We start from the raw sequence: 27,350 nt of genomic DNA, 5'->3' as shown, positions 1-27,350 counted from the left end.
AAGTTCAAGCCGGGGTCATGTCGTTAACATCCGCGGCCGTTCCAAACATCACAAAAGGTAAGCCTCTTTGCCTAATTATTTAGCATTTGCATACTAATTTGGCATAAGCGCAGTTGTTTGTCTCCAAGCTTTGTCAAACCTGCCCCCGGCTTGAAGATCTTCACCTTCACTTGCAATTATTGTTACAATTTGCAGGGATTAAATTCAACTTTTAGACAGGTTACCTCAAGAGGTATTTTGCTGAAAAACCGTTTTAAGAACATTCAGTTAACATTCCAAGTCAAACACAAGGACGATGGTGGACCTCCGACTTGTTCAGATTTCCACATTTCTCACATCGGAAACGAAAATCATCGGTTTCAGGGTCAAGCTGTCCGCATAAAAATATTAGAATTGGACGGTCCATGACAACTAAATCATAATCATCACCGCAGAACCGAAATTATCGATTGACCAGGATACAGAAACTCAGCCTGCATTCCTCCTGCGGAATTGGACGGCAAACAGCAAGATACTGAGCGCCGTTTGAAATAATTCCCCCCTCTTATGTAGCTAAACGACCGAATCGTCCAAAAATAATTGCATCTACATTTGCAGAGCGTAAGGAAAGCAACATTTAAAGGCCAGTTAAGTGACTCGCTAATTGTCGTTAAGCATACTAAAATGCGCTCAGTTCACACAATGAATGTCTTGAAACGAAACATTAAATATGAACAGCGATGCCAATCCAAAAAAGTCGCTAGAAATCAGAGCGGATTAAGTGAGAAAGTCCCAAAAAAAAAAGTTAGTTCTTTTGACGTTGCTGGTCGGGATTTATTTTCTTGGTGAATCCCAAAAATAAATCCATAAACAACATTTCAAAAAGCAGATGTCATATTAATTCATTGGACAACTCATTTCATAGAAAAATCAAATGAGATCAAATCAAATAAAAATGTAGAAATCTTCGCGATGGACACGTTACGCTCTCGAATTATATTGAGTGACGGCGGCGAACTGTTTCAGAGTTATTTGAGTACTTTCCATCGCAACACATACTGGCGACATTTTGAAAAAAATATTTGGACTACGAATGATGTGGAAAAGACTCCATAAATGTTGAGTTTATGATCACGATCGAGAGGTGAGAGGGACAAGCGCTGATGTGAGACCAAATGAGACATTCAAGAAAGTGAATATTTACCTTGAAAGAGAGAACATCGAATGACGGTTGACCTACGCATTGGACTGCACAAACGTCCAACCTTTATCAAGCACTCCAAACGGAGCGCTCTTTGTTTATGACTACAACCTTGGGCAAAAAACGTGTTCCGATAAATTAATGTCGGCTTTGAAATCAAACATTGACTTTCAAATGCTCCGCTGCCGGAAGCAAGGCTTTGAGGCTGATTTGATTCCCCTTTGTGATGGTGCCACGTATGACCCAGTCCCCCTAATAACATGCCAGAGACGCCGCAATGGCAAAACAAGAGCGGAGGTAATCACTACGGTGGTCTCGTCTCGTCCCCCCTGAGGGGAGTTGAAACCCGCCCACATTGGAAACGTCTTGCTCGCTTGTGTGTTCCCCGTGCAGGAAAAAGAGCGGACAGTGGCGTTAAGACAAGAAGTTGCCACAATTTAAAGTTCTGGCCACCATTATGAGGAATTTGTGCAAATTAAGTTTAGAACTCTGATAGTAGCTTTAAAATATTCAAATGAGTCATTCTCAAGCTCTTGTGTGTGCGTGATCATCGTTGAGTTTGTTGTGAGGAGCCCATGAAATTCCACCTAAATGTAGCCGTCTAACAGAGGGTGGCGTAGTTCACTGGAACATCCTTTGGTAATCGCAAAATTGCAAAAGCACCACAATTTGTTGGATCTTCAATCTCGTAGGGCATTCAGATTTTTTTTATTCCCCTCTCATAGGTCAGTGCTTCTCAAATAGTGGGGCGGGCCCTCTCTGGAGAGGGGGGGGGGGGCACGTGTGAGCCTGGGGAACATGCATTTATTTATTTTTTTTGCCTTACTACAATAAAGTGTAATTGCACATCCCGTCCAGTAGGTGGCAGTGGCGCTCTCCTTGCCCATTGTGCACCGCGAGTATTATTGACTCGATGGTGTAGGTTTGTTTTGCAATGAAAATGCTATTATTTAGAGTCGCGGCAGAGAGAGAGGGGGGGGCACAAATGTTTTTTTTAGTGCTGGGGGGCCTAACAGAAAAGACTTTTAGACTTTTAGCAGATGGAGGGAATCAGGTTTGTCCAACTTTATGGGCGCCAATAATGTTGGCCAGAATTGTGCCGACAGTAGAAACTCCGTTTCATGGATAAAAAAATTAACAGGCCAACAAACATGTCAGCCGTATTTTATGGGTCACAAAAGATTTCTACGAGATTAATTAAAAGAATAATTATCAGGAAAATGTCGAGATATCCCGGATTGTTGCGAGCTCCAATAAAACGGGATATCGCTTGAGGGACCGGCGTGATGATGCTATTGAAATATAGATGGACTATCGGGAGCTGACCTGCACCATCTCTGGTTCCGATAGAGGCTCAAGTGAGGACACAATTGGTGCAGAGCTGAAGGCTAAATTGAGATGGCACCATTTCCAATAGTGATGCAAACCAAGGTTACTTGAATGTCTCAGACATTATAGCTTGGTATCAGCTCAAGTGAGTGACGGGATGTTGGAGTGGTCATAATGGTTTTCATTTACTATCTGTTTCTGCAGGCTATAGATAGACTCACATAATTAATGGCGAGAGCTCAAGTGCTAAGGCTTTTTAGCCCCCCAACCCTCCGCCTCCATGTATGTGTCTGAACGTGATACTTTAACAACATAGTTTAGTCCTGCAGCATTCATGCTTAGTGAGTAGAAATATGTTGGGAAAAACACATTTTGAGGTACGTAAACAAATGAAATGCCGTTCAGCTAGGCTTAGTAAACAATAAAACTCTATTGAGCAAGGTCCATAGTGAATTATTCTTATTACAACACAATCCCTATAAATCCAACAGTGAGTACTTACTTGCATTGGGGACGTTCGTGAGAAGGGAAAGAAGAATGAGACAAAGAAGGAGATGAATAAGACCACCATAAGCGGATTTAAATAGCCAGCGAATAACATTTAAATAAACCTCTGCCGTTAGCATCTCTCCAGTGGTGATGTCATGCATGGAAGCTTTTTTTTTGGAGACTTTTTATGAATAAGGCCGGAGGGGTACCGAGATCGCGGCCGGAGCCAAAAAAGGGTCAAGTGTCCAGCTCTGGTGACACATTGTACATTCTGGCCACCAAGAAGTGTCCAAAAAACCCCATAAATGAGCACGTTGCAAGAGATACTGTTAAATGCTAAGAAACAACGGACAGTACAGTCTGAAAATATGCATCGTGTGCCAAACATTTGCTTGACTGTATTTTCTAAGGCGCCCATTTGGACACACTCCTCCACATTGAAGGTCTCCATGCATCAGCATGCGGTGCAGTAGTGTAAAATTGTGTTCAAAGAGAGTGGAGGAGCCGCTTGGAGTTTGATGATTCTCCTGTCCTCTTCTGAACCAATGGCTCGACCCGCTCTGGCTTTATCACGGTGTGCCAGACTCCGGTTATCTGCGCTACACTAAATCAATTAGCATGTCATTAAGATAGCTTTTTGCAGCGCAGTAAGTGTGGAGGTGGAGTTGCACTTGGAGGCCGTCATATCTGGCCATTGGCGAGCGGTGGATGCGTCTTGGATCGGCAAACTCTGCCGTATACAGTTAGGCCAGCCTTGACCGCTCACCGCAAACTTAAAGTGATTTTCACATTCGACTGATCTTAGTGGAGCTGTGGAGATGCGGAAAATGAAGACATGAGGTGGCGAAGGTAAGTCATGTCTCATTTACGCTCCAGACCAAACTGTTTGTACAGCAATCAGCTCGCTTTTCACCTTCAACTTCTTTCAATCCTTTGAAGCCAGAAACATGTCAACTAAAAGGAATGGAAATTCCTAGCGAATGTCGAAACAAACCAAACCAAAAAGAAAACAGAAGCGAGCGAAAAGTTAGTTGCAACAAAATGGATGGACAGCAGTTTCAAATGCAGCAAAGAGATAAAGCGAGCCTTTGAAAAGGATTCTCTAATCAACCCGATGATCACAAAATGAGCAAATTAAACGGGCAAACGACAACAGACGAAATCGCAAACTATGAAAGCCCAGATTATCGTCCCCATTCCAATTCTGGTTGCACAGAACCATACAATCATTCGCTTATTACTAAATCACGAACGTTGCTCTTTGGGCATGGCTGGAAGATAAAAGCGTTCATCCCCACAAAAAGAGATTTCACTCAAGGGCGCCGATAAATGTTGAAAATACCATCACATTTGCTGTTTGTGATAAAGTTCCTTCTTTATCTTCAACAGAACAAACATTTCAACACAACCACTTTTCATCTACAGATAGCATTAGCGCTACAAAGTTACGTTTCAGCAGCATCCATCCGGTAATTGAATCCATATCGTCTTCATCTATCCAAAAACTCAAGCTCGCTTTCACGACGAACGACACAAAGCGGAGGTCGGCGCCATCAGAAAAGCACACGTCATGTTATTAACAATGAGGCGGATCATAAAAGCCATAAAAGCCCCACGCTGGCTGCAGCCTCGCGGCCAGTCACTCGTATATCAAGCAAAGTCATCATCGCCCGACTCAACACTTCAGAAACATTCAAACGTACACAACCGCCATTGCCGGAGACCAATTTGAGTTTGGAGGGTGCGCACGCACACCCAAATGTTCAGTCGAGCTCTCAGCCGCCGATCCGACCGCGTGCGCCTGACGCTCCCAGTCGCAGCAGAGAAGCTCACTTCAAAAGCGCGGCGGCGGCTTTGAACGCCGTGCCAGTGGCACAAAGCGTCAGTGGGAAGCATCCGCATCCTTGAGGCACGCATGGGGAAATGTGGACGCGGATGACACCCGTTGGCACGCACCTCTCAAGATGGAGGAGGAAATATATTTGGATTCCTTCAACATCACGCTCGTTAACTGCCATTGACGGATATAGACGTCGTTCATTTTACCTGGGGTAGGCAGTCGATGTGTTGAGATCAAAATTGAAATTCTAACTTTCACAGACGTACGTATACAACGCCATGTTTGACATTTTTTCAATAAGATATTTATTCCTACTGAATAAATGGATTTTGATATTAGTAATGATGATTTCTCAGGACATTTGTGTCCTCGCAATATTCTCTTAGTGAATTGATGTTGAGAAAGTCCGTCATGATAGCTCAGCGAGGAATTCTGGGTTCATGTGCAAACGTGGCAATTTCTTGGCGTGTTCAGAAATATTTCATGTTTAATTTGGAATGGAATGACAACACAAGTCGCGTGACGTGTACTGCTACTGGACACGTAATAAATGATGCAAGCATTATTTGCATCGTCTCCACAACCGTCATCGTATTGGAAGCATTGCATCACTGATTTAAAAAAAATATCTCTGCTCTTCAAATTGTTGCGCAGCTGGCATCAAGAGCTATTATTCCAAAAGTCACTCGTAATAAAGAGTCCTCTTGTTTTTTGCATACATTTTGAATACTAGTTAGGCGTATGCGTTGGCTGAGCTCTAAACAATTTTGTTTTTATTCGTAAAATATCAGTGACATAATCTCTTTTTACACATTTGATGTGTAGTTCTTATGAGGACACCATAAATGCCCACCTTGGACTGAACTCAGCACAAAAGGCCAGAACAGCTTTTAGCCGCCTGCTGTAAAGAACGTTTAACGATCAAACTAAACTGCGTCGTAGACAAACAACTTGAAAGGCAGAACTTTCACGGAACGGTCACTTTCAATCAAGATTTTTTGCAAAATTCAAAATCTCATGACAATCACGGACAGATGAATTTTCAAACTATTTGATTGACGCCATTTTGTGGCGTCGGCGCCTTGCTGAAGGGCTCCTCGGCGGTAGCGAGGGAGCACATTTGGACCTCTCCAACAAATCAAAGTTCGTAAAGATGAGCTCTTGCCATGTTGGACCTTTTACTTGATGCTTTCAAATTGTTACACTCACTGAATTAATCGGGTGCAATTTCAGTGGCATATTTCAATAAAATCCACTGAAAAAAATGTGGGTGCAGTTTTTCAGCAGCATTTCAAAGGTGTTTCTTCTTTTCCTCTTGGGTATGGTTTTAAGTTTTGCTGACTATTTCTTGATCACAAGAACTCTATTTGTTGGATTACAGCTCATTTCTAAGACTGCAAGCGTATGTGGGCGGGCGGTGAAGCTTTCTTAGCGTGTAAAGAGCATACGAATGGGATACAAATGTCGTTTGAGGAAACTCCTCATTCATTTTGGCAACAGGCGTTTGTTTGGCGGACAGTTTAGCAAAGCGAAGTCGAAGCTCGCTACCATCAACAAAAATATTCTTATTTGATGAAGGCACTGCTCACAATATAGTCTGATCCAGGAAAACATCCATCTTACTCCAACTCGCTGACAATAAATGCCTCAATTTGGCCTGGCCGGCTCCATCTTGTCGAAACGCAGACAGCATCCATTCACAAACAATATTGTATTTTCTCACTTGGCACGTGTCACAAATCACATTTAAAGCTCCAGCATCGGTTTACGATTGGATTTACTCGGCGGAATTTGAAAAGACAAACGGTGAAACTGTAAACGGATCGTTCGAATACGCACAAGGATAGTTGGGAGGATTTCATAAATGGCGCGTTTACAAGCGGAAATGGTTCAAGTTCAAATGTACATTTTCGCCCAGATAGCAATCATGTAGCCGAGCCAATTAAAGTCTTCAAGCTTTGAGAGCGAGTCGGTGATGGCAGCTGACGGGATGTTGAGGTGTTTCATTATAAAACTTTGGACATCAGAGCACAGGTTGCAAAATAAGGCGTCACATCACATTTGTCATCGGCAAATTCAAAGCAAAAGTCCAGATGAGCGTTGGCTCGGCAATGGTTGCATTTCTTCAGGATATGAGAAGTCCCCACAAATTGTGTTCCCTGTGCCACAGCAGAGACGGAGCCGCTTTCATTCTTTCATCTATTGTGATTTGAAGATTCACTGCGGCACTCAGGTTTCTCGAGATTAAAGGGTCTTGCCACACAGATGCTATTTATTCTTCCACAATAGAAGCCCGGGTGCGACGTTGCTCCACTTTGGTGAGTGCATCTGTGTCAGAATGCCGGCAGAGCAGATAAACTCAAGGCTAATCAATCACACACTGTTCTCTATTTTTCAATTCCAGTCTCGTGGAAGCAAGAACGCAGCGCAGGACAACATCATCTTCATGGAAGCGCATCTTTAGACTGCAAACATATTGCGTTAATATTAGAAAAATGGATGACTCGCAACACAAGCCAGGAACGAGATGCACATGCACAGTCTCCAGCCCAGAGAAGGAAATGGACGAGGCCACACCAGAGTTTCAGATCCTCTGCCAGGCTATTGTCCAGATTTTAGAGCACAATTGCTCAGCGTTTCTCCCCCAAGTAAGCGTTATTGTCGGCATGAAATGAATCGTCTCTGTGGACAATGACAATATTAGCTCTTCAGCAAAGAGCTCACTGAACCATTCTTCCTACTGGCCTACTGCAACCGTGGCATGCATTTATATTAAAAATCATTAGATTTACAATTATATTGTTTCCACAAATATTTTAGTTTGATTCCTAGTGCAGAACATGTGAAGAGGATGATCGTTTAACATGATTGGTTATTGTGATGAGAAAAAAAAAATGGTATTTCCGTTGCAATGACCAACTCTGACCGGTAGAGGACAGCGTTTGCTGCTTTGTGTGGATGGCCAAAGGGGCGAAGAAGAGCAACACAAAAGGTGGAAACGCTTTGTCGACCGAACGTTCTGAATAAATGTTGACATTTTGTGTTTCAGAAACCCAAAATAAAACCCTTGAAAATTTCACGTGGCAACAAATTGATAAAGACAAGACAAGTCTTTCTCTCCCACGCTACACGACCACTGAGGCTTTTGCATATTTACATACGATTGAGTAATGGAAGTAACGACACCGTGTTTTTCTTTGGGTTCAACCAGATTCTATCTTAGTGTTGAAGTTGACAGTGTGTCTGAGAAAAGAAGCATTTTCTCGAGCGAAAGGGACACAATCGGCAATGATGTGCTGCTTTTCTGAATAGAAACATGCAGCTGCATATTTAGCGTGCAACTAAATATAAACACTCCAACAGTCACTATGTACAAGTTAATCAACTCGTTTACCGCCATTGACGGATAAAAGTTCATATGTAAATGTTTATCGAAGTGCCAGCCAGAGCGACGACTTATCCAAGCTGATTTTTTTCTGCGAGGCACGATACAATCTGGGTTGGTCCTCATTAAACTGCAGGGCACATATAGACGCCAAACCAATCACCCTCACATTCACACCTACAGTAGGAGCAATTTAAAGTCCTCACATAACAGTCAGCCTAAAGCCCGCTCGTCAGCATCACCAGTATGCTTCGTGTAAAGACAGCGTGTGAACGGAGTTCCCCAGATGCACCTCCAAGCAATCATCAGGCAGAGTCTTGTCACACGTCAGTCGCAAAGTAATCCAGCAGCAGGTAAGATTTGACTGCTTCTTCGCAGCATCCGTAAAAGCAGCCGAGGGTTGCTGGAGCATATCAAGTTGTGCGCTTCAAACGACGGGAGAAGAAGCGCGTCACAGGACATAAAGATGACCGCTGACGGTTCAATTACTTGCAGGTTAATGTTCGGTGTCATATTTAATGTCGCTGACTGCCTGTTCTTAACCATTTAAGGGTGAATAAAAATTAATCTAGAGAATTTGATGGGGAAAAGAAAACATTTGATAGCATTTTTTATGCATTCATCCTTTTTCTAAACTGCGTATCGAGATTGCGATCCCTGTGGAATCTCATGCAAGTAAGAATGCAGGAAGGATTTGAACGTCCAACCTCATTTTATGGCATTGCTACAAAATTATTTATACAAAGTCATTGGTAAAGTTGCTATTTTCCGTAATGAAAAAGGATCATTTATTTTAATTCGTTTTCATTAATTATATTGATTCATTCAATTTCTCATACTTTCCACTTGTGATACGTTGTCCAAAAAAAGAAAAAAAAAATCACTGTTTACAATTTATTTACGAAGCATGAAAGTCTTTGTCACGTCCAGACCATTTAAGACCTCGGAAATTCAAGTAACACAAAAAAGTCACGAGATGTGTTTATGTTCTCCAGTTTGCTCGTACTCGTCAGCCAAAGCCAATTAAAGAATCAACAGAGCATTTAAGGTCTGATTAGTCTCAGACTCGCTTTTAATTTGATGAGGAATGCAGACCTCAAACTGGATTGTTGATAGACGAGATGTCATCAAGTACAAGGACGCGTGAAAATTAGTCTTCTGTCTCACTGTGGTGGCCCGGTCATGCTCATTTGGAATGAGTCACCACAAAAAAACAAAACACAAACATGTCTTACCGTATTAGGATTCTCTTCAATCCAACTTTTAACGGTGCTCAGGGCAATGTCACCTGCGGGCTCATTGGGAAATCCTGCAAAAGGAAAGAAACAACGACAACATGATGACATGAACGACAGGTGGAAGTTACAAAAATATGCACGTTTTTTATTCCATTCCATTGATTTTCCAAAAGCACTCCGTGACGAGTCGTGTTAAAAAAAATAAAAAAAACAACTATTACACAATATGACATTTAGGAAAACTCCAAAATAAAAATTTGGAGCGTACAGTGTGCGGTGTGCAGCCACACGGCTAAATCAACACATCGCAAACAAGCCGATTTCATTCACAAATATTCCCGGAACAGATGAGAAAGCTTGCAAAACTTTGAGATAAAACGTGAGAATAAAGAAACGTGGTGGATGATGATGAGGAAGTGGCCGTAGTTTGTGGTTTCTTCAGGGCAGGAAAAAAAAAAAAAAAAAAAAGGGCTTTGGTCAAAGGACTGGAGACGTCACGACTGTTTTGATTTTGGATTCTCCACTGCGCTTCCTCGTCAACACCATTTATGATTGATTGCACATGACTGTCAACCAGCTGGGCGCTCATTTGTGGTCGGTGACAAGTCGGGCCAAAACAATCCAGCATGTTCAACAAAGTCGTTTTGAAATCAGAGTGGCCCAAATGTCTTAAGCCACGACGGTAATCGGAGCGACTCGTTATGCTGCCGTGTGGATTTGGAGAAACCAGCGGCAATTCTCACCGTGCACTGAAATGAGCCGATCAGGCAAATCAAAGTTTGGTCACAGGTCAGAATGGCTTCTTTTGTGAATGGCTTCAAGTTTCAACGCGCGTATTGACAAACAAGACGATTTCAAGCGTTGCAACTTCCTTTCACTTTTCAAGACGCAAGATCAGCCACGATCTTGAATAAATCACATTGCAGCTGCTCGTTTTCTCTCTGCCTACACGGAAAGCGGACCGCACAAAACGAATGCAACAATTGGATGCGTCCGGCCGACAATTCTCAGGGCGTCCGTTCGCGGTCATGGAGCCGGCGCATCCCGTTTAGAATCATGCAAACTAGAAAAACGATGTCCGATGTAAAATCATTTGAAGGCAAGCCAGCGGCATGGGCGCTCTTTCATATAATAAGCGTTGCCTAAGGGAGCAGACATTGCGGAGGGCGGCGTCTTGCCGTCATGACAGATGTCAAGACCTCAATTTCAACCCAAATCAGGCGCTACAAGGGCCATGCGACACTCGCCGCCGGTTGGTTATTGCACGGCTCACTTTCTCCGATCCCTTTTTTCTTGCCGGGTCATGGCCATGGATATAACATCGGCTGACCTACGAAAGCGGTTTACGGGGGTTGCAAGAACATTTTAAGGTGCGTGTGAAGAAAAAGGGAGAAGCGAAAGCAATCAATTTGAATGATGTCACCTCGCACGCAAGAGGACTCCAGGTCAAAGTCAATAAGAGTTCGCTAAACTTTATGGACTTGACGGCAGAAATGAAACATTTCACACAACTCGCCGCTGTCTGGCTATTGATGTTTATCTTTTTTTTTTTTTGTTGTTTTCCTCCCTTTATTTCCCTGCAGGAAAAGTTGCGTTCCACCAAAAGCGGCGAAGACACGTCGCTGAGCTGCTCAACAAGCACGATGCGAGCAGCATCGCAGCCGGCAGTGACAGCGTGTCAGCTCTGAGGTTGCGCGTTTGCAAGGTAGTTCACCGAGCGTTCAGTCCTGAGCAACTCGGCTGCAGCAACTCTTTGCGAAGAAGCAAATCCAGCGCGCCGAGTCAGCTCGTAGGTGAGCCGACTTGCCTCGGAAATGTTATCGCGTTTTCTATTTTGTGCATGAAATTAACTTTTCATTCCAACATTTCAAAGCACGCTTGTCATGTCGTATTGGTGAACAGATGTGAGGAAGACAAAAAAGCGGTGTGTGGGGGGGGGGGGGAGGCAAGCAGCTGTCTCGGAAAAGGGTGTCATAAAAATAAGTGCAGGAAAGGAAAGCGAATAAATGAGATGTAAGGTCCGCATTTGCGCTCAGTGTGTGATGCCTCCAGAAAAATAAATCAAGTGAATTAGGCTGAATGTGACTCAGTCAGAATAGAACATCTGGTCACCAGATATGGGCAAACGGTGGTGGGAACATTGACGCAATTCAGTGCACCACTTTTTCCAAGGCTCCTTATTGATCGGGAAATGATGCGGCACACACATCACTGCTCACTCATAATACAAAAAAGGAAGAAGTGGACGCCTTCCGTAAAACAGAAGCCACATTTTGCATACACCTGCATGATGGAATGTGATGCAATCGGAAGGCCGCAAAGAACATTTCAAAGTATAGTTGGGCTTATTGTGAATTGACAAATGATTTTGGATTTGCGAGAACATCTAATCAAATAGACAGGAGATCTGCGCTTCAATCGAAGTTTGGAACATCTTTGTGGGTTTGCACGCGTTTTCTGTGTACACCAATTTCCTCCTGCAGCCCTCAAAGACGCTTGGAGGATTATTGAAGATTTCCATGTTGCCCAAAGCTGTGAATGCCAGTGTGGACGCGTGTTGGGTCCAAATGTGCTCTGGGACTCAAAGGAGAACAGTCGAAAGCGCACGAGACCTCGTCAGACTCGCATAAATGAACTGAAAGTCGTCTTGTAAAATATGACTCGAGTCAAAGTATCGGACGTCAAATGTACGCCGGTATCCAAATGGATTTTGTCGCATTAAATGCACAAAGTATATTTTTAAAATGCTTTGAGTTTCTATCAATTATAATTTGACAATTTATTTTTTTTTGCTCGACTTTGGCGACTTCTTTCCAAGAGTTACGCATCATACGTCATTTTGCCTCGTTTTGGAAAATACGGGTAAAGTGCAACCAAGTTAAGTATTTGATTTAAAAAAAAAGTGATATTACCCAAGTGAGTGGAACATACAAAGAAAAAAAAAGACCATGATGCCACCTCAACTCTTTTGAAGCCCAATACTTGCAACAATAGAATATTTCATGTTAAATGTGTGCGTCGCCATCATCCGGGCTGTCCGTCCGTCCGTCTCTCGAAATATAAAAGTGAGCCCAAGCTGTCAATCACAGCGCAGCACATCAGCATGCTGCTCTTATCTTTTAAAGCACCCCAAATTGCACCTCCAGGCACAAAGCAAACCTGACCAGCGCCAGACGGACTCACGTATGAACATCACAAAAACACTCCAAACTTTGGTGAAAGAGGCGGTTTGTAAAACTCGCATTTGACGGGGGTCAAGGTCAAGCCTTGGAGGTTCTCTGCCGTTTGGCTAATGAGCAACGTTAGCTAGCAGACATTAGCCCGACCATAAGCTTAAATACGCCCCTGAGAACATGGTTGTTTGGACTTCATTCATTTCAACGACCATCTTTCATTTGGCTTTTGCTTGGCCATATGCCATCATTTTTGCTCTTCATACGAGAAGCGACACTTCATCGCTTAGCGTCTTCCACGTCAACGAATGAGAACTATCCCAGTAAATATGCCCCCGGGTGTGTTATTCTTGTTACCGCCACCAGAGAGGTCATCTTGGCTCGTAATCATCTTGGTCGTCATCTGCAGCTGAAAAGTGTGAGCAGCAGAGTCGGCGGCAGGTGCTTCTTACATTCCAGCAATTTGCATCGTGCAAATGAAAAATATGCTCGGCCACGCTAGCTGTCTTGCTATCACTCGCAATATCAAATGCTGCAGCTATCGAATATTTTGCTTTTCAGAGATCCAACTGAAAATTCGGGTATTCAGATCAAAATTAAAAAAAAAACAAAACATGTTTTTGCAAACTGTTTTTCTTATTTGGATAATCAACATTTTTGACCTAAAATGTGTGCAAAGCTGCGCGCAAATTTCCCAGCAGATGGGAACACTTTGCAAAACGTGAACACAGAGATAACTAAAGGGCAAAAGAACATGCCGCACTGCGTTTCGGAAAAAGTGGGCCGCTGCCAACATATACGAGTTGAAGCTCAGCCTTATGATGTGCAAACACCACAAACTGATTTCAGATCACTGGAAGGGATTTATTTTACCGGTTCTCCTTTCTCTGTGTCTGTGCAGTGTGAAGGTTTCGGTGAAAGCTAATCTGTCAGCTTTGACAAGTGGAGTCCGGTGCCGTGATGGTGGGCCATCGAGGGTCTCAGTGCCGCTTGGCTCGGGTCTGTCCTATGTTGGGAATACGGCTGGCTCAGGGAGATTTGTCTTCGTGAGGCGCACTGATGGGATATGCGCCGTGTCGTGGCGCTGATGAGGACTCAGGTGGTACCATGTTATTTCTGCTCAAGGCTCCTCTACTTCATCACAAAGCACAACACGCCAAAGAGATGGTGGGTGTGAGCGGGATTTCTAGGACACGCATCTTGTTAAAAAAAATAAATAAAAAAGAGATACTGATGCAATGTGTACTTGTATATTATTCTCATAATACATCCTGCAACCTGAAAAGGCAGATTCAGAAAAAAGTGACCACAGCAAATACGCAACATCAAATTTAATTAACACAAAAATATAAATACAAATGTAAAAATGTAATTTAAAAATAAAATCATAAAAAATTAAAAAAATGTTTATTTTAGTCATGAAAATTCATTAAAATCCATATTTTTAGTTCTGAACTTTTTGGATTAAGGTTAATAAAATCCTGGCATACCCCCCCCACCTCCAAAACAAAAACAAAAAATAACATCATTTTGTGATATTTCTTAATTTATTCCTTATTCATTTTTTATGAAAATAATAATTATAATAAATCACTAGTCATTAGTTTAATCTTGAGAAATGACAGTTCAAGTGATTATTTAGTTTAAATAGTCTAATTTGCAGTTTGCATTCCATTCTTGGCGTGTAAAAGGCAAGATCATGATTCAAAACATGACAAACCTTGAAGTGGAACGCGTCAGAAAATTGCATGACAAACATCTTGCGAGCGTTGCGCTTCTCTCACATCTACAGAGTTAACCTTCACAAGCAACGTCTGCAGCTCAGGTGTTTTGTCTTTTGCGAGATGAAGTGACAAGGTGCCGCTATCTCACCTGAGAAAGCGAGAGGAAGGAAGTCATTAAGCCAAACTCGAGCCTGGCCAATGAAAAAAATCCTAAGCACTCTTTGCTCTTATATCGCAACCGCTTTTCACGTACGGCAGCACGTAAGCCATCCTTTGCGATTCTTCAGTGGCTTTGAGAAGCAAACTGCTTTTTAAGTTCTACGCTTGTCGAGGGGGGGGAATTCCAATGAGAATGCATCTCACTGGCATGCTCTTGCTGGAAAAAAACAAAAACAACAAAAGCAGTTCCTTTTTTTAAAGGAGAGTTTATGTTATCAAGGTTTCTCCATCCCTAAAGTTGGAGTTGGTCAAGGTCTCTGAATGCCGTTCATTTTGATGAACTGTCTACCGTCAAGCAATTTTGTGCTTAAGGTTACGGAATATAACATTTTGGAAATTCACCAGAGCCAAAACAAAGAGGCGAGAAAAATGTAAACGATGGGAAGACTCTTAAACGGAAGCATCTGAGATGAGTGTCTTAAAATTAAATAACTTTTATGAGCTGCCTATTTATAAGAAAACAATACGTCTGTGAGCAAGCCACTTAGAATTTTATGAAGTCACAAAATGAGCCCTGATATTGAAAGGAAAGACACCGGTGTGCACACTAATGATTTTTTTAAGTCAAGTCTATTAATATAACCCTTAATCAGACGAAAGACTGAAAAGGCTTCACATGCACTCGGTCGACAAATATTAACCGCATCCATAATCATATTTATATTCTGCCGGGCGACAAACTCGGAAGTGTGACATCATACCAAGAGAATATGGCGGAGCTCACCATTGAAAGTGTATCAGACCAGTCCGAAATTGAATCAGAACATGAAATATCAAAAGTATCTGAGGGGATCCACGTATGTGAAGAGTTGGAGAAAGAGGAACCTGTTGGAATGATGTTCAGATGCTCAGGAGAACGAAAATATTGTGCCTGAAAGACCGGACACGGAATGGCGTCAAAAGCTGCGCAAACATCAGCACAGGGAAATGTTTAAGATCAGCAAGGACGATCGTTCCATGGCTGAAATCGGCGCCAAGCCGAGTGGAAAAAGAAAAGCAACGCTTTGTCATCGTATCGCCGCCCTCAGGACGGGTACGCGACCCCGAGGTTGAGGACGTCCAAGTGCCGAACAAGTCCAAACGGCAATGTGCCCGAAGCTTCTTTCAGCCCTAACAGAGGCAAAGAGAAGCAGGCGGTGACCATGACCGACTTTGTAGCCCACAAAAGGAGAAAGAGACAAAAACATTTGGAAGTGCGCCGCAGAATGTGAGGAAGACCGGCAGAAAAAGAAAGGAGGAAGAAGGACATCCGATTTCACGTCACGAGCCAGAATGAGCTTTTGTTGGAAACGTTCCGCTGAGGTGATGGCCTGCTTTGTCCTAAATGCTAAAATTAACAGCACCTTTAAAAACATTCAAAAGAGTGGACAGGCTGTATTTGACAAATTCAAAGGAGACCTACGCTGCATTCGCAATGTTTGTTTTTAATTTCATTTCATCATTTTAACAGGTCTGAAAATAGCGCATGGATCAAGATTTACACACTCTTTACGCACCATCTTTTTTGCTTTGTTGAAATTAGCCACTTTTTGGGGGAGGGCAGTCTCATGCAACTACGTTGCTGGTCTATCGGAGCTCTGTTTATTTTCTTTGTGGAATATATTGGCAATACAACGTCACACGACTTACAGCCGAAAGCAGTTGGGTAAAATATAAATCAAAGAAATAAATACATTTCTAATGGGCTGTTTTCCACAAAACTTTTTTTGTTTATTAAATTACTGCAAAGAAAAATTCCCATTTTGACCCAATTTATTGTCATCCTTCCTACACAAACAAAAATGACCTGACCAGCACCACTTACTGCAAATTTGCTTTCGAAACGTCTGCGCTTTTGCCAACCAGGGCAAGCTCACCGTTGGAAGGTTTCGCCAGAAGGAGTGAACCGGCCTGGCCATCTCTGGCGACAAAAGGCAAGATAACACCGTTGAAAGATAAGGTGTCATAAATGTCTCCAAGCTTTCTTAATCCCACAGGAATGAAGACGGCCGGTGTGTTGCCGCCTTGGAGGAAAGACTCCTTCGCACTTAACACCTTTGATCTGGACAGACGTGGAAAATGACAACATGGACAATCCAGTCCAGTTTGGCTGGATTACAAGTGCCGATCTCATCGCGGCACCGGGCAGTCGTACGTCTTTCCATTTATCAGTGAGACACATGAGGTGGAGGGTGACCAGGAAGTCAACCGGGATTCACACGACGTCGGATACCGCAAGTGGGATGAGGAGCAGGAGTATCTCTGCGCTGAGGTCAGCTCACTACTTGGATTGCCTTACAAAAGTAAGTGTGCCAAGACAATTGTCAGGTGCAAAGCAGACAAACTGGGAATGTTGTCGCTTTTGCGTCAGCGGAGGCACCGGCTTGATCTGTGCAGATGCTTCCGAAACAAATCGTGACAAGAAAATGTTTTTCCGCAGCAGCTACGATATCAATAATTATCCATAACCCGGCTGGAAAAGAGTTTTCATGGTTAGCTTTGCTGACGTTGAAGCAAAAAAGAAGGCCGTGAAGACGGGAAAAGTCTAAATAAAGGCAAAGTGACCTCTCATGTGACTTTTTGCACTTGCGAGACATTAAGAAGCGCCTCCACCGTGGAAGGAATAATCCATCTAAACGCAGGTCACGTGGCTGTGATTGATGTCCAAACAAGACCAACACTTAATAACCTCGATCATGCTAGGTGACCCCGCGGCCCGCAGCGGGTACCCGTTTGTTTACGGGCGGTACTTCCAACACACTGTCCGTGCTGAAATTCTGTTGTGGTTAATGGACCTGATTGAGAGATTAGAGTGTCGGCTCAGTGTGAGTCCTCATTTTTCTTCCAATGTGTGGACCGGACCCCCGGTGCCCCACCGCGCCACCCAATCTTCCCGCTCTGCCATCATCTGTCAGTGGTGACTGAGTCCTCTGGAATAAAGCGTGTCAATTAGCATCAGCTTTCCTGACAAATCTCTTTTTCCCAACACAAACGACCTTTGATACCGCGTTCCTGATTGTTTTCTTTCACAACAGTCGCAAGCGGCAATGATTTGTGCAAGGATAGATTGCATAAATGCTCAACGACGTTTTTTCCTCAATTTTGAACCATGCGGCAAATACAACGGTGCAGCTTTTCTGTGGATTTTTCTTTCACCAGTAGGGGGCGCTCTATCGTTCAGAAAATACGCTAAATATCGTTTTTTGTTTTTTTTCTCAAAAAGGGTTGCTGCGGCTTGTATACAGAAAATACGGTAGTGTTGTTGTTAATTCCATTCAACAGAGCGTAAATACACAAATAGTCCAGCCATTTTTTTTTTCAAATAAGGGTTTTGATTTTGATCCTCCCTGTTGGTTTCCGAACAAAAAATATAACGAAAAAAAAAATGGATCTCTGATTAGAAAATAATCTCTCCTTGAATAACGTTACATTTTTAAAATAGTTTTGCTCTGCACTGAAAACACACAAACACGTCACCAAATCCAAAAACTAGACAATGGTGCCTTCGAACCGTGGGAAGGTTCATTTTCAGTCATATGGAATAGAAATTTTCCTCAGGCGTCATTGCCTCATTTGCAAGCCCGTGCCACATATTACGCAAATCAGGCTTGTCTGTCTTGGAAGTTGTAAACTTTGCTTCTCTCTCATCGGATGGCTTTTTTCCCTTTCCCATGTCGCTCGCCCACGACTTTTTACTGGTTTTTGTCAAGTGGCTTTTTGACTGTATCGCATATCCGAGTCAAGCACTTTGGCACGCTACAGGCAGATGCGCCTGATTTTAAACTTTGAAACACTCCCTGATGAGCAATACATTAATTTACCGTCGAACTTCTTGTCCCAAAAAATTGGAATCCCTTGACCGAGCAAGTTAGTTTCAAGGAACAGAGAGGAAATGCACAAACAATAGAACTTGAGATAGAGTACTGTAGTTCCTCTTCAAAAAAACCCATCCTCTACTTGCCCTCTGCCGTGTTTGGATCTTCCTCCTTAATCAGCGGCATTGTTCTTTGCCGATGCCGTTATGGGAAGTGCTAAGCTGTTTATTTATTGAACAGGCTTTAATACCTCCCCTCAGCAGCACGCTTGGCTCGGCACCGCCGTGTACTTTGAAGTGAGGGTGTCTGGCAGAGCGCGACCACGGGCCCCCACTGGCAGTGCAGCACTCGACACCACAATAAACACAGTCGACGGCAATAAGCTCGCCCTCACCGGCGAACAGCAACAATCAAGCTCCACTTTGCTTACAGGAAGGTCTCCGTCGCACTGAAACAGCTGCTAGCTTATAGACAGTCGGACGTTGCAAGTTGGGATCTTGTCGGCGACACAGTCGAAAGGTTCCCAAGTTCGAAACGGGGCTCAGGGTCGCCCGTGTAGAGCAAAAAAGCGGATTGTGACATTTTAGCAGGCGCCAACATGAGCAGGTTGTCAGCGGCTTCAAATAGCGGCGGACTCGCATTCGGGAGAAATGAAGAGATACCAGAGTGCATTCAAGCCGAGACTAAGTCCGGTAACACGGAGGGGGGGTGGGCAAGTTTTTGTTTTCTTTAACCACTGGAAGGTATCATAACATGCATCAGTCTTGACATGCTCCCCAGAGTGTGATCGCAGCCGGAGAACAAAGTTGAAGATAAACTTCACCGGCTCTGCAAGAAATCGATGACGAGAGTTGCGGAAGGCGAGCAACTAAGATATCGTGGACTCATCCCAGACCTCAAAATGACTTTTTCACTTGCCACAAATCAAATCAATGGCACAAGAGGGGAATCGAGCCATTCCTGTTACCGCTCCTTCCCTCTGGAATGACCTTTTCCATTAAATGGCAGGCAAGTCTCCTCTCTGCCCACTAAGACACATTTTTATAAAACAAAAAGTGATGACAGAGGTTTTTGTGCATATGTAACCTGATCACATCACAATGCCCTTTATTGACATTGTACTCAGTGTACGAGATTGGAGGATTAAAAAATAAATAAAAAATGGGCGTAAAACGGAACAACCAACAATCAAATTCGAACGTAATGGATCATTTTGTTATTCGAGGAAGAGGCCCAAGAATGACCAAATTTGAGGTCTTATGAGTCCCTGGGCCACCAAGTGGCGAACGTTTGCAAGCGTTGACAAAGGTAGCAAAAAAGCACAATTCACGTCAGGGTCGGTTTACGGTCGGAAACGTTCGCCAAACGGACACCGGACGTTCGTCAAATGTTCGCCAACAGTTTTTTCTCGTTCGAACCGTTCCAAAATGTCCTGGTGACAAGAAAAGTTGAGGCTCCAAAGGGTGCCACTGAGACGACATCAGGACCAGCCTCACCGATGCTCAAAATTGTAAAGTCTGGAGACATGCCTCGTGACTTCATCACCTTTAATGGCTGCTTATTCGCAAAGGCAGCCTTTGCACGTTCTGTCGGATGTGAGTTTGGTGTTTGTACGTCGGAAGTCTGTCACGTGTGCGGAACGCAAGCATCTCCAGATCACGACACTGCGACCATCACGCTTGACTCTCGGCAAGATTCACTTGACGGTGTATTTGTCATCATCATCGGAAGCAAATATGTGGTCTGGTCAGACCACGGTTTGCGCAAGCCATGTCTTCAGCAAACTGTTTGCGGGCAAATCAGTTTGATGCCGCGTTTCCGATAGAATCTGAGCAGTGACACTTGTTGAGTTGCTTGCACTTTGAGGTGACATTATCTTCACACCGGTTAACAAGCGCACCGAGTGTCATTTTGTCAGTTTTGACCGTCAAAAAAAGCAGTAAAATATTGATACAAATCAGATGGACGCACTCACTTTTGTGAGCTACCATATCTCGGATGTCACACGACAATCTGCATCTTTTGTTTTCCTTTTTTTTTTCTTCTCCCAATGAAGTATCACGCGAGTTCTTGTTTTGATCGAACGTTTGCTCACCGACGCTTGAGGGAAAAGTGTTTGCACCGCAGGTACACACAATTTTGTTAATAAGGAGTCATGAAATCAGCAGACCGCTCGTAACACAATTACAAGTCGCACCGACACCAGCACTCACACTGACTTCATTGAAACGGAGTAAAGGAAATAAAAAATGGCTTTGTGGTCACTTGAAATTATTCACATTCAGTTATGAAAATAATGTTAGTAAAAGAAAATCTACAGATCAAGTACAAAAATAAATAAATGTATGTCATGGGGAACCCAAACGCGGAAATACTTCTCAATAGTGACTATGTTTCAAAATGGTTAGGATAACTTCTAAGCCTTCTTGCATCAACAAGTTTGATGTATTTACACAGTGACTTGTTTAATCCATTTGCTGCCATTGACGGCAAAAGACGTCAAAGTTCCATTTTTTTTTTTTTTACTCTGCTCGTCGTGAATGAGTTAAAGAGCACAAAGCAAAGATCATTTGAGAACAGGCGGTCGCATTGCTTTGGCTAATTTCACTTGATAACATTCTTGTTAAGTTTCAATATTCTCTTTGCAATGTCCTAAATCACAAAGAGAAAAAAATCTGACAGTCAAATAGAAAAATAATAAATAATAATCTTACCGTAGATTCCTGTGGAGATACACGGGAAGGCCTGTGAAACGAGTCAAAGAAACATCGGTCAAAGTATATTCACAGCGAACAAGCACGGCACAAATTCAGCAACATTTTTACGCAGACAATCTCACGCTGAATTGCAAAATGCCAAGAAAAAGCAAAAACACATTTTGATGTACAAATGTTCCATGAATGGCTCCATGCAAGCGTTTGTGTTTCCCTTCCCTAAAAAGTGACCCGAGTGTAATAGTTCTTGCTTTGTAGCACTTTGCAGCAAACATTTTTCAAGCGTGGCTTTATGGCTTAAAATAGTTCCATTATTCTTTAGTTGTGTCTGCAAATATATGATGATACATCGGGCTTGCACCGAGCTTCCCGATTTCACATTTATCTTTTTTAGTATATTAATAAACAGTAAAGAGATTTTTTTTTCTTATTCAAAGCTTCCATTTGTCCTCAAAAGCAGCTGAAGTCGTGTTTTGGTTCCTACATTCTTCATAATGAGCGAGTAAAACATTAAGAAATGACACACAGATAAATGTCACCACTATCTAACTAATGGATTAATATTACAACCACTAATAGACTAGCGCACCAAATATATTACTTTAATAGTAAGCAAAAACATCTAAAGCTTGTTTTTGCATGTCAATTACAAGACAGATACGGTTATACTTAATACATGTAAATATATTATTTTGCAAAGAACATATATTAAATGTTGTATTGTTTGTTTATTGAGGCTATAAAGCCATGAAAATCAAATATAAGCTTAGACTTTGTGTTTTGTTCGCCGAATATAAATCTTGGTTGTATTTCAAGAAATAGATTAAAAAAAAATGGCAACCAATTTGAGATATTGTTTTGCTCATTGGCTGTCTGTAGACCAAATAAATCCTAAGGCCACATCTCAAGGTCGGCGCAATTTTACTGTCCAGCATCACACACCACTTTTAAAAGCAACATCCAAGAATGATTTGAGATGACCCAAAAAAAATAAAAAATAAAAAATCATCAAACAAATGTAAGCAACACTGGAGAACGCCGACATCATTTGGATTTTTATTTCAAGTCCACCATCATCGTCGCTCCGAATCAGCGACTTTTCATAGACCACCTTCACCATCTTTCATTGGCGGAGTCCAAAAGAACTCTTCAGTTGTATGCAATTAAAAATGTGACAAATACTAAAATTAGAACACAGATTTCCAGCCATATTTCATTGTTAAAATAACACAATCAAGCGTTAAAGGTTAGCTGTTGTGACCTATGGTTATTTCTGAATATTTGTTCAATAAATGAATAAAGTCATTCTTCATTTTTCATTGTTTTTACCCCCCCAATAATTTTCTTTTTTTAAGCCAAGAGGAATGCTCTTCCGTTTGCATCCATATTAACCAGTTGTAAAGTTCCACCTGTCAAAGTTGATTTTTCTTCTGCAGGGAGATTTAAATCTTTTAAAGTAGCTTTGACCTTTCCAGGTGACCGTCTGACTCTGACACAAATAACACAAGATGAAGCAGGGCCATTTTTTAAATGTGGTGCCAAGCTCAGCGCAATGGCATTTTCACCAACATTTTTTGCAATTGATGTATCTGCACGTGATCCTTTCTCGGGAAAACACAAAAGAAGAGAGTATAACCCCCCCCAAAATGGGTCCGTCGACATTTAATGTTAGAGTTTGAGATGACGACGTGATGACTTTAACTAGTGCAACATTTCTGCTTCAAGAAAGTCCAACTATTCCCGCAACAACACCACAACATCGATGGAGTAAATTCATGCATTTGCAATATCGACTGCTTTTGGCCTAAAGCCTAAACAAATTCTTGGCCAGCCGTCTTGATGTGATCTGTTTGCTAATAACTTGTGGCAAAATGCTTCGTAACATATGAAAAGCTGAAGCACTCGCGTTTGTGATCCACGGACCCGGCACGACATTGAAAACTGCCCGCTAAATCCAAGATTTGCTGCTCAATAGCGGAAGCAAAGTAAAGCATAAGCTACTTTTCTTCGTTGTTTCCAAACAAGCAAGCACGCTAGTTGTTAGCATGCATACCTGTAGATATGCTTACACTGTGCGATTGTCCAACCATCATTAGAAGCGGCAGCACTATATAGACACTCATGACCTTTGATTCCTGCTTCAGGTTCTTATTTTTATCTGCGGCTGCTCATTAGAAGTGAGTCAGCATGTCGGCCCGCGTCGGCATGAGGCCGCGCCTGACATGTTGCCGTGTTGATGATTCTTTTTGCTTAGGGAGTGCTCCGAAATTGGTCACTTGGGAAATTATTCTGTTTCCGAGGCTCCTCCCAAATCTATCACATCATTTTAAAATGGAACACCTTTTTCCCCCTCAGCACTTTTTCAGCTCACAATGTATGAACAATGACAAACGCTAGCGACTGTGATTATTGGAAGCGTGACTAGACTTGTGTTCCCAATATTTGTTTGTTTTTTTAACATTTTGACCTTTAAGGCCACTATTGGGGTGAACTGGAGTCGTACATCGTCATGGGCAAATTGATTCATGCTGCGGATAGGTGCTGCTACATTTATTCATTCCTTTCACTCCCCATAAAATGCAGTGGTCTTTCGGAGAGGTGAAAACAAACATCCTTAAGCAATTTGGGACAACTGCATTTTACCTTATTACCGTATTTTCCAGACTATAAGGCGCACCCAAATATAAGCCACAGCAACTCTTTTCCCCCCCTATATGCCACAGTTTTCTGTTTTAAAAAATGATAGAATAAAACAGAACAGCCCCCCCCCAAAAAAATAACGTTTTATTTAGTGTATTTTCTGAACTATAGGGCGCCCCCTACCGGTGAAAGAAAAATCCACAGAAAAGCCGCACCGTTGTATTAGCTGCATGGTTCAAAATTGAGGAAAAAAGTAGCAGTTTATAGTCCGGAAAATACGAAAATTATTCCCCTCTATTTTCCTTAATACGTGAATTCATTTCTATTATCTGTTTATACGTTCAATAAAAATCAATCAACAGAGCAAAGACTTGTTGACTTCAGTGCATGAACGGCATTCTGCGCTACGGCAGCCTGCAAGCTCGAGTCATTTGTTTGGCAGCGGGACGTGATGCCGTAAACTTCGAGCAAAGTGAAAGCGGCCGGCTGCAGTTGCAACCTTCACGCGAAGGAACGTGAACGAGATGCCGCAAAAAAAGCTCAAGTGACCGGCACAGTGACTCGTGCTAGTGGAACACCTCGTCTCAGCCGGCTGAGCAAATAGAAGTGGACCCAGGGTGCTGCGCTCTGGAGCTGAAAGCCTTCGAGCTTGTTTGCAGAGAGAAGGTATGATTAGAAAATCTGAGCGAGCGGCAAGAGTGTTCTTATGCGACCACAAAGACGGTATTTTTATATACAGAATACGAATCATCGTAATGCATCCTTTTTTAAATGATTGGAAATTCATTCCCCACTGCTATAACTTGGGCAAATATTTTATTGGAAAGTATATAGAGGTCAACAGAAGCTTTTTTTTTAAAGCTTTGAACTTTACATTTACTACAAATCTCAGAAAAGACTTTAAAAAAAAAAAAAAAAAAAAAAAAAGATATTTTCACTGAATTGTGATATGGAAGACTGAAGGAAAGAAAAGGGGAAAAAAAATCATGTCCATGCACTTAATCCACGAGAATTGCTTGATTTAAAACTCCCCATTCACCAACGGAGAAATCAAAGCGGTTATGCCTGCAGGCCAATGTGACAATTCCAATGAGTGCTTCATTGAAATGTACAAGACGTGTCCATGGCATGTAGCATTTGAAGTCATTTGCATCTCGGAAGCCAAAGTTACAGGTGGGCAGAAAAAGGATCAAAGCGCACTCCTCATCTATCAAAGTGGGATTTCAGAGGAGATCTCAAAGTGAAAATGTGAAAGACTAAAAGAGGTAGAAGGGGAACACAGAAAAGCCATATGGAGGGAAAAAAAAAAAGCACATGTAGACCGTCAGATATCCATATTGGATTTCTTATATAGCCAAAGATCTGTTTGGACTCATTTATTGCAGATTTATGGTTCATTTGTATGAAGAAATGTCATTCCGATTGTGCTTTGCCAGGAAGAGAAAACAAATAAAAATTGCACAATTGTGCAAAGAAACAAAGACATTTTTTTTCCAATTCATATTACAAAGCTACAACCTACTAAATGGGTGGGAATTAGTTTCAGCAGTGCATGCAAAACTATTTTTATTATTACAAAAAATATTATTATTATTATTATTATTACTTATCAAAAATGGCGTTCATCCCTGGCTAAATTATGTAGATTGGTACTTGAAATTTTATTTAAACCGTCATCCGCATCCACACGTGATTCACGGAGCAGAAAGAGAAAACACAAGCTAAAGCGCCGCGATTAAAAACTTGGGATGAATATGAAACTTCATATCACGCTTCAAAATATCTGCGGGCAGATTTGCAGCATCTGGTGATGGACCGTTACAATTAGCATTAATCGGCGAACGAGTAGTCGACGATTCCCTTGTGGTTGACCCAAATGAATTGTAAAATCATTAGGAAACATTTTCAAGAGACATTGCTTTCATTTTCATCCATCAATCAACTTCAACAACCGTTTTCATTGCATCATAAAAAGGTCTGCGCTTGAGCAATGTCAACGTCTGCCTGTGACACACTTCTGTTGGGAGGCTACTCATTAAACTTTTCTTTTTTTTTGCTTTCAAAGCCTCCTTCAACACTTCAAAATTGCCATTTCAAAAGAGGACTTCAAAGTCCCGAGCCCACTTTGAAATTTGAAGAGACAGAACTGTACACATGTTGAGGCGAGCTCTCGTGCACGCCTCGGGGTGAAACGTACACTTTGCATTTCTGCGCAACGTTGCATACAAATCATTACAGCGATGAGGCATTTTAAGAGGAAAATGGAACATTTTTTCAACATCAAGCTCAATTTATGTATTTTTTTCCCATCAGGAAAATAATATTAAGTTGCATTTTTAATTTTGTCAATTTGTTTGGGAGAAATCAATAGAAAATGAAGGAGTTCAAAAAGAGCAGTACGGCCACGCCCCCCTCGCCTCCCTCCAAGTCACGGGAGGAAACGAGCACAATTTGGCTATTCAAAGTCCTGGCTAATGTCAAAATAACCATCTCGACTTTAGCCCACTTCAACCTCTGAAAACATTACAAAACGATTTCATAGCTGACATGAAAAAAAAATGAGGAACTGAGCACATCTTGTCTGTTTGAACGAACGTAAAAGTTTGGGATCATTTTGCTCATTAAAAACTGTTCTGAAATAAATTCTATATTATACCTAATCAAAATTCAGCGTTTATATTCTGCAACCGTTTTTTCCTCGGCGTTTGGAAATTAATGACCGACAGATGGAGACTATTTTGACTATGCAGGCATCCAACTGTGCGGTGACAACAGCACAACAGTGATTAAAGACAATTGATGAGCAAATTCAAGAGTACAGAAAGGGACAGAAATGCGTCCAAGGAATCTACAAATATCCCTGGTGTTCGTTAAGTAACACGCCATTCGATTGCAAATAGAGAAAACTGCAAAATGCATTCTAGCGCAGCCACGATAGTAATCCGAGGTATCGTATAACTGTATTTCATTTGACGTGACCTCATAAACCGCACGTTCAGTTGCAGTAGTTTGGTACAGTCAAGAAGCATGCCCGGTCCAAGATTTTCGACAATTTTGTCAGATTTTGACTTTACAAGCAAATAAAAAAAAAAAAAATGACAAACACGTTGAGTAGATCGCACATTGGGTCAATTTCCCAATTAATTCAGTATTCTTTCACTTGAGGAATAAATTACTCAGTGACTTCAAGTCGGGATGTTTTGGTCAACTGGGAATTGAATGGACTTAATGAACTCTCTTTGTTAACGGAGGCTTAACGTGGTCTGTGATTTCCTTCCCTGGGCTTGGTTCCTCAAAGACGACGGGAGTTCATCCCATTTGCACAGCCCCATTAATGCCGGCTCTGTGATGCAACAATACGGGGAGAAAAAAAAAAAAAAGACCTGCATATCAGCCAAATGTAAAATATGTAGGGTTAGAGTTGCCTATTACTATTTAATGTACAGAAAAAACAACAAGTCTTATATATGCTATTTTTTAAAATCTGAATTTTAATGGAATTATTATTTTTTTTACTGTGTCATATTTTTTCCAATTCTAGCTCGAAATGTGTGCATGCAGGGATGGAAAACGTAGATATGTTGCAGAACCTTAAGTCAATCGGATTTGAAATGCGCTCAGCGAA

General features: G+C 42.1%; 1 protein-coding gene across 6 annotated transcripts in view; it reads right to left on the bottom strand.

The window, feature by feature from the left end:
• Nucleotides 1-27,350, bottom strand: part of macrod2 (mono-ADP ribosylhydrolase 2) — a 288,212-nt gene that overhangs the window by 62,202 nt on the left and 198,660 nt on the right. For all 6 annotated transcript variants that reach the window (XM_088304534.1, XM_088304538.1, XM_088304536.1 and 3 more), the window contains 2 exons: nucleotides 21,086-21,116; nucleotides 9,459-9,532 (listed from right to left, as the gene is read on the bottom strand). In XM_088304534.1, the coding sequence (XP_088160660.1) occupies nucleotides 9,459-9,532; nucleotides 21,086-21,116 (105 nt within the window). The remainder of the gene's footprint in view (nucleotides 1-9,458; nucleotides 9,533-21,085; nucleotides 21,117-27,350) is intronic.

Source organism: Idiotropiscis lumnitzeri, chromosome 9, assembly GCF_059441095.1.
Source record: "Idiotropiscis lumnitzeri isolate Australia: NSW breed Sydney's pygmy pipehorse chromosome 9, RoL_Ilum_1.0, whole genome shotgun sequence".
In the NCBI taxonomy this organism is placed as follows: Eukaryota; Metazoa; Chordata; class Actinopteri; order Syngnathiformes; family Syngnathidae; genus Idiotropiscis; species Idiotropiscis lumnitzeri.
This window is presented reverse-complemented; position numbering and strand designations above follow the sequence as displayed.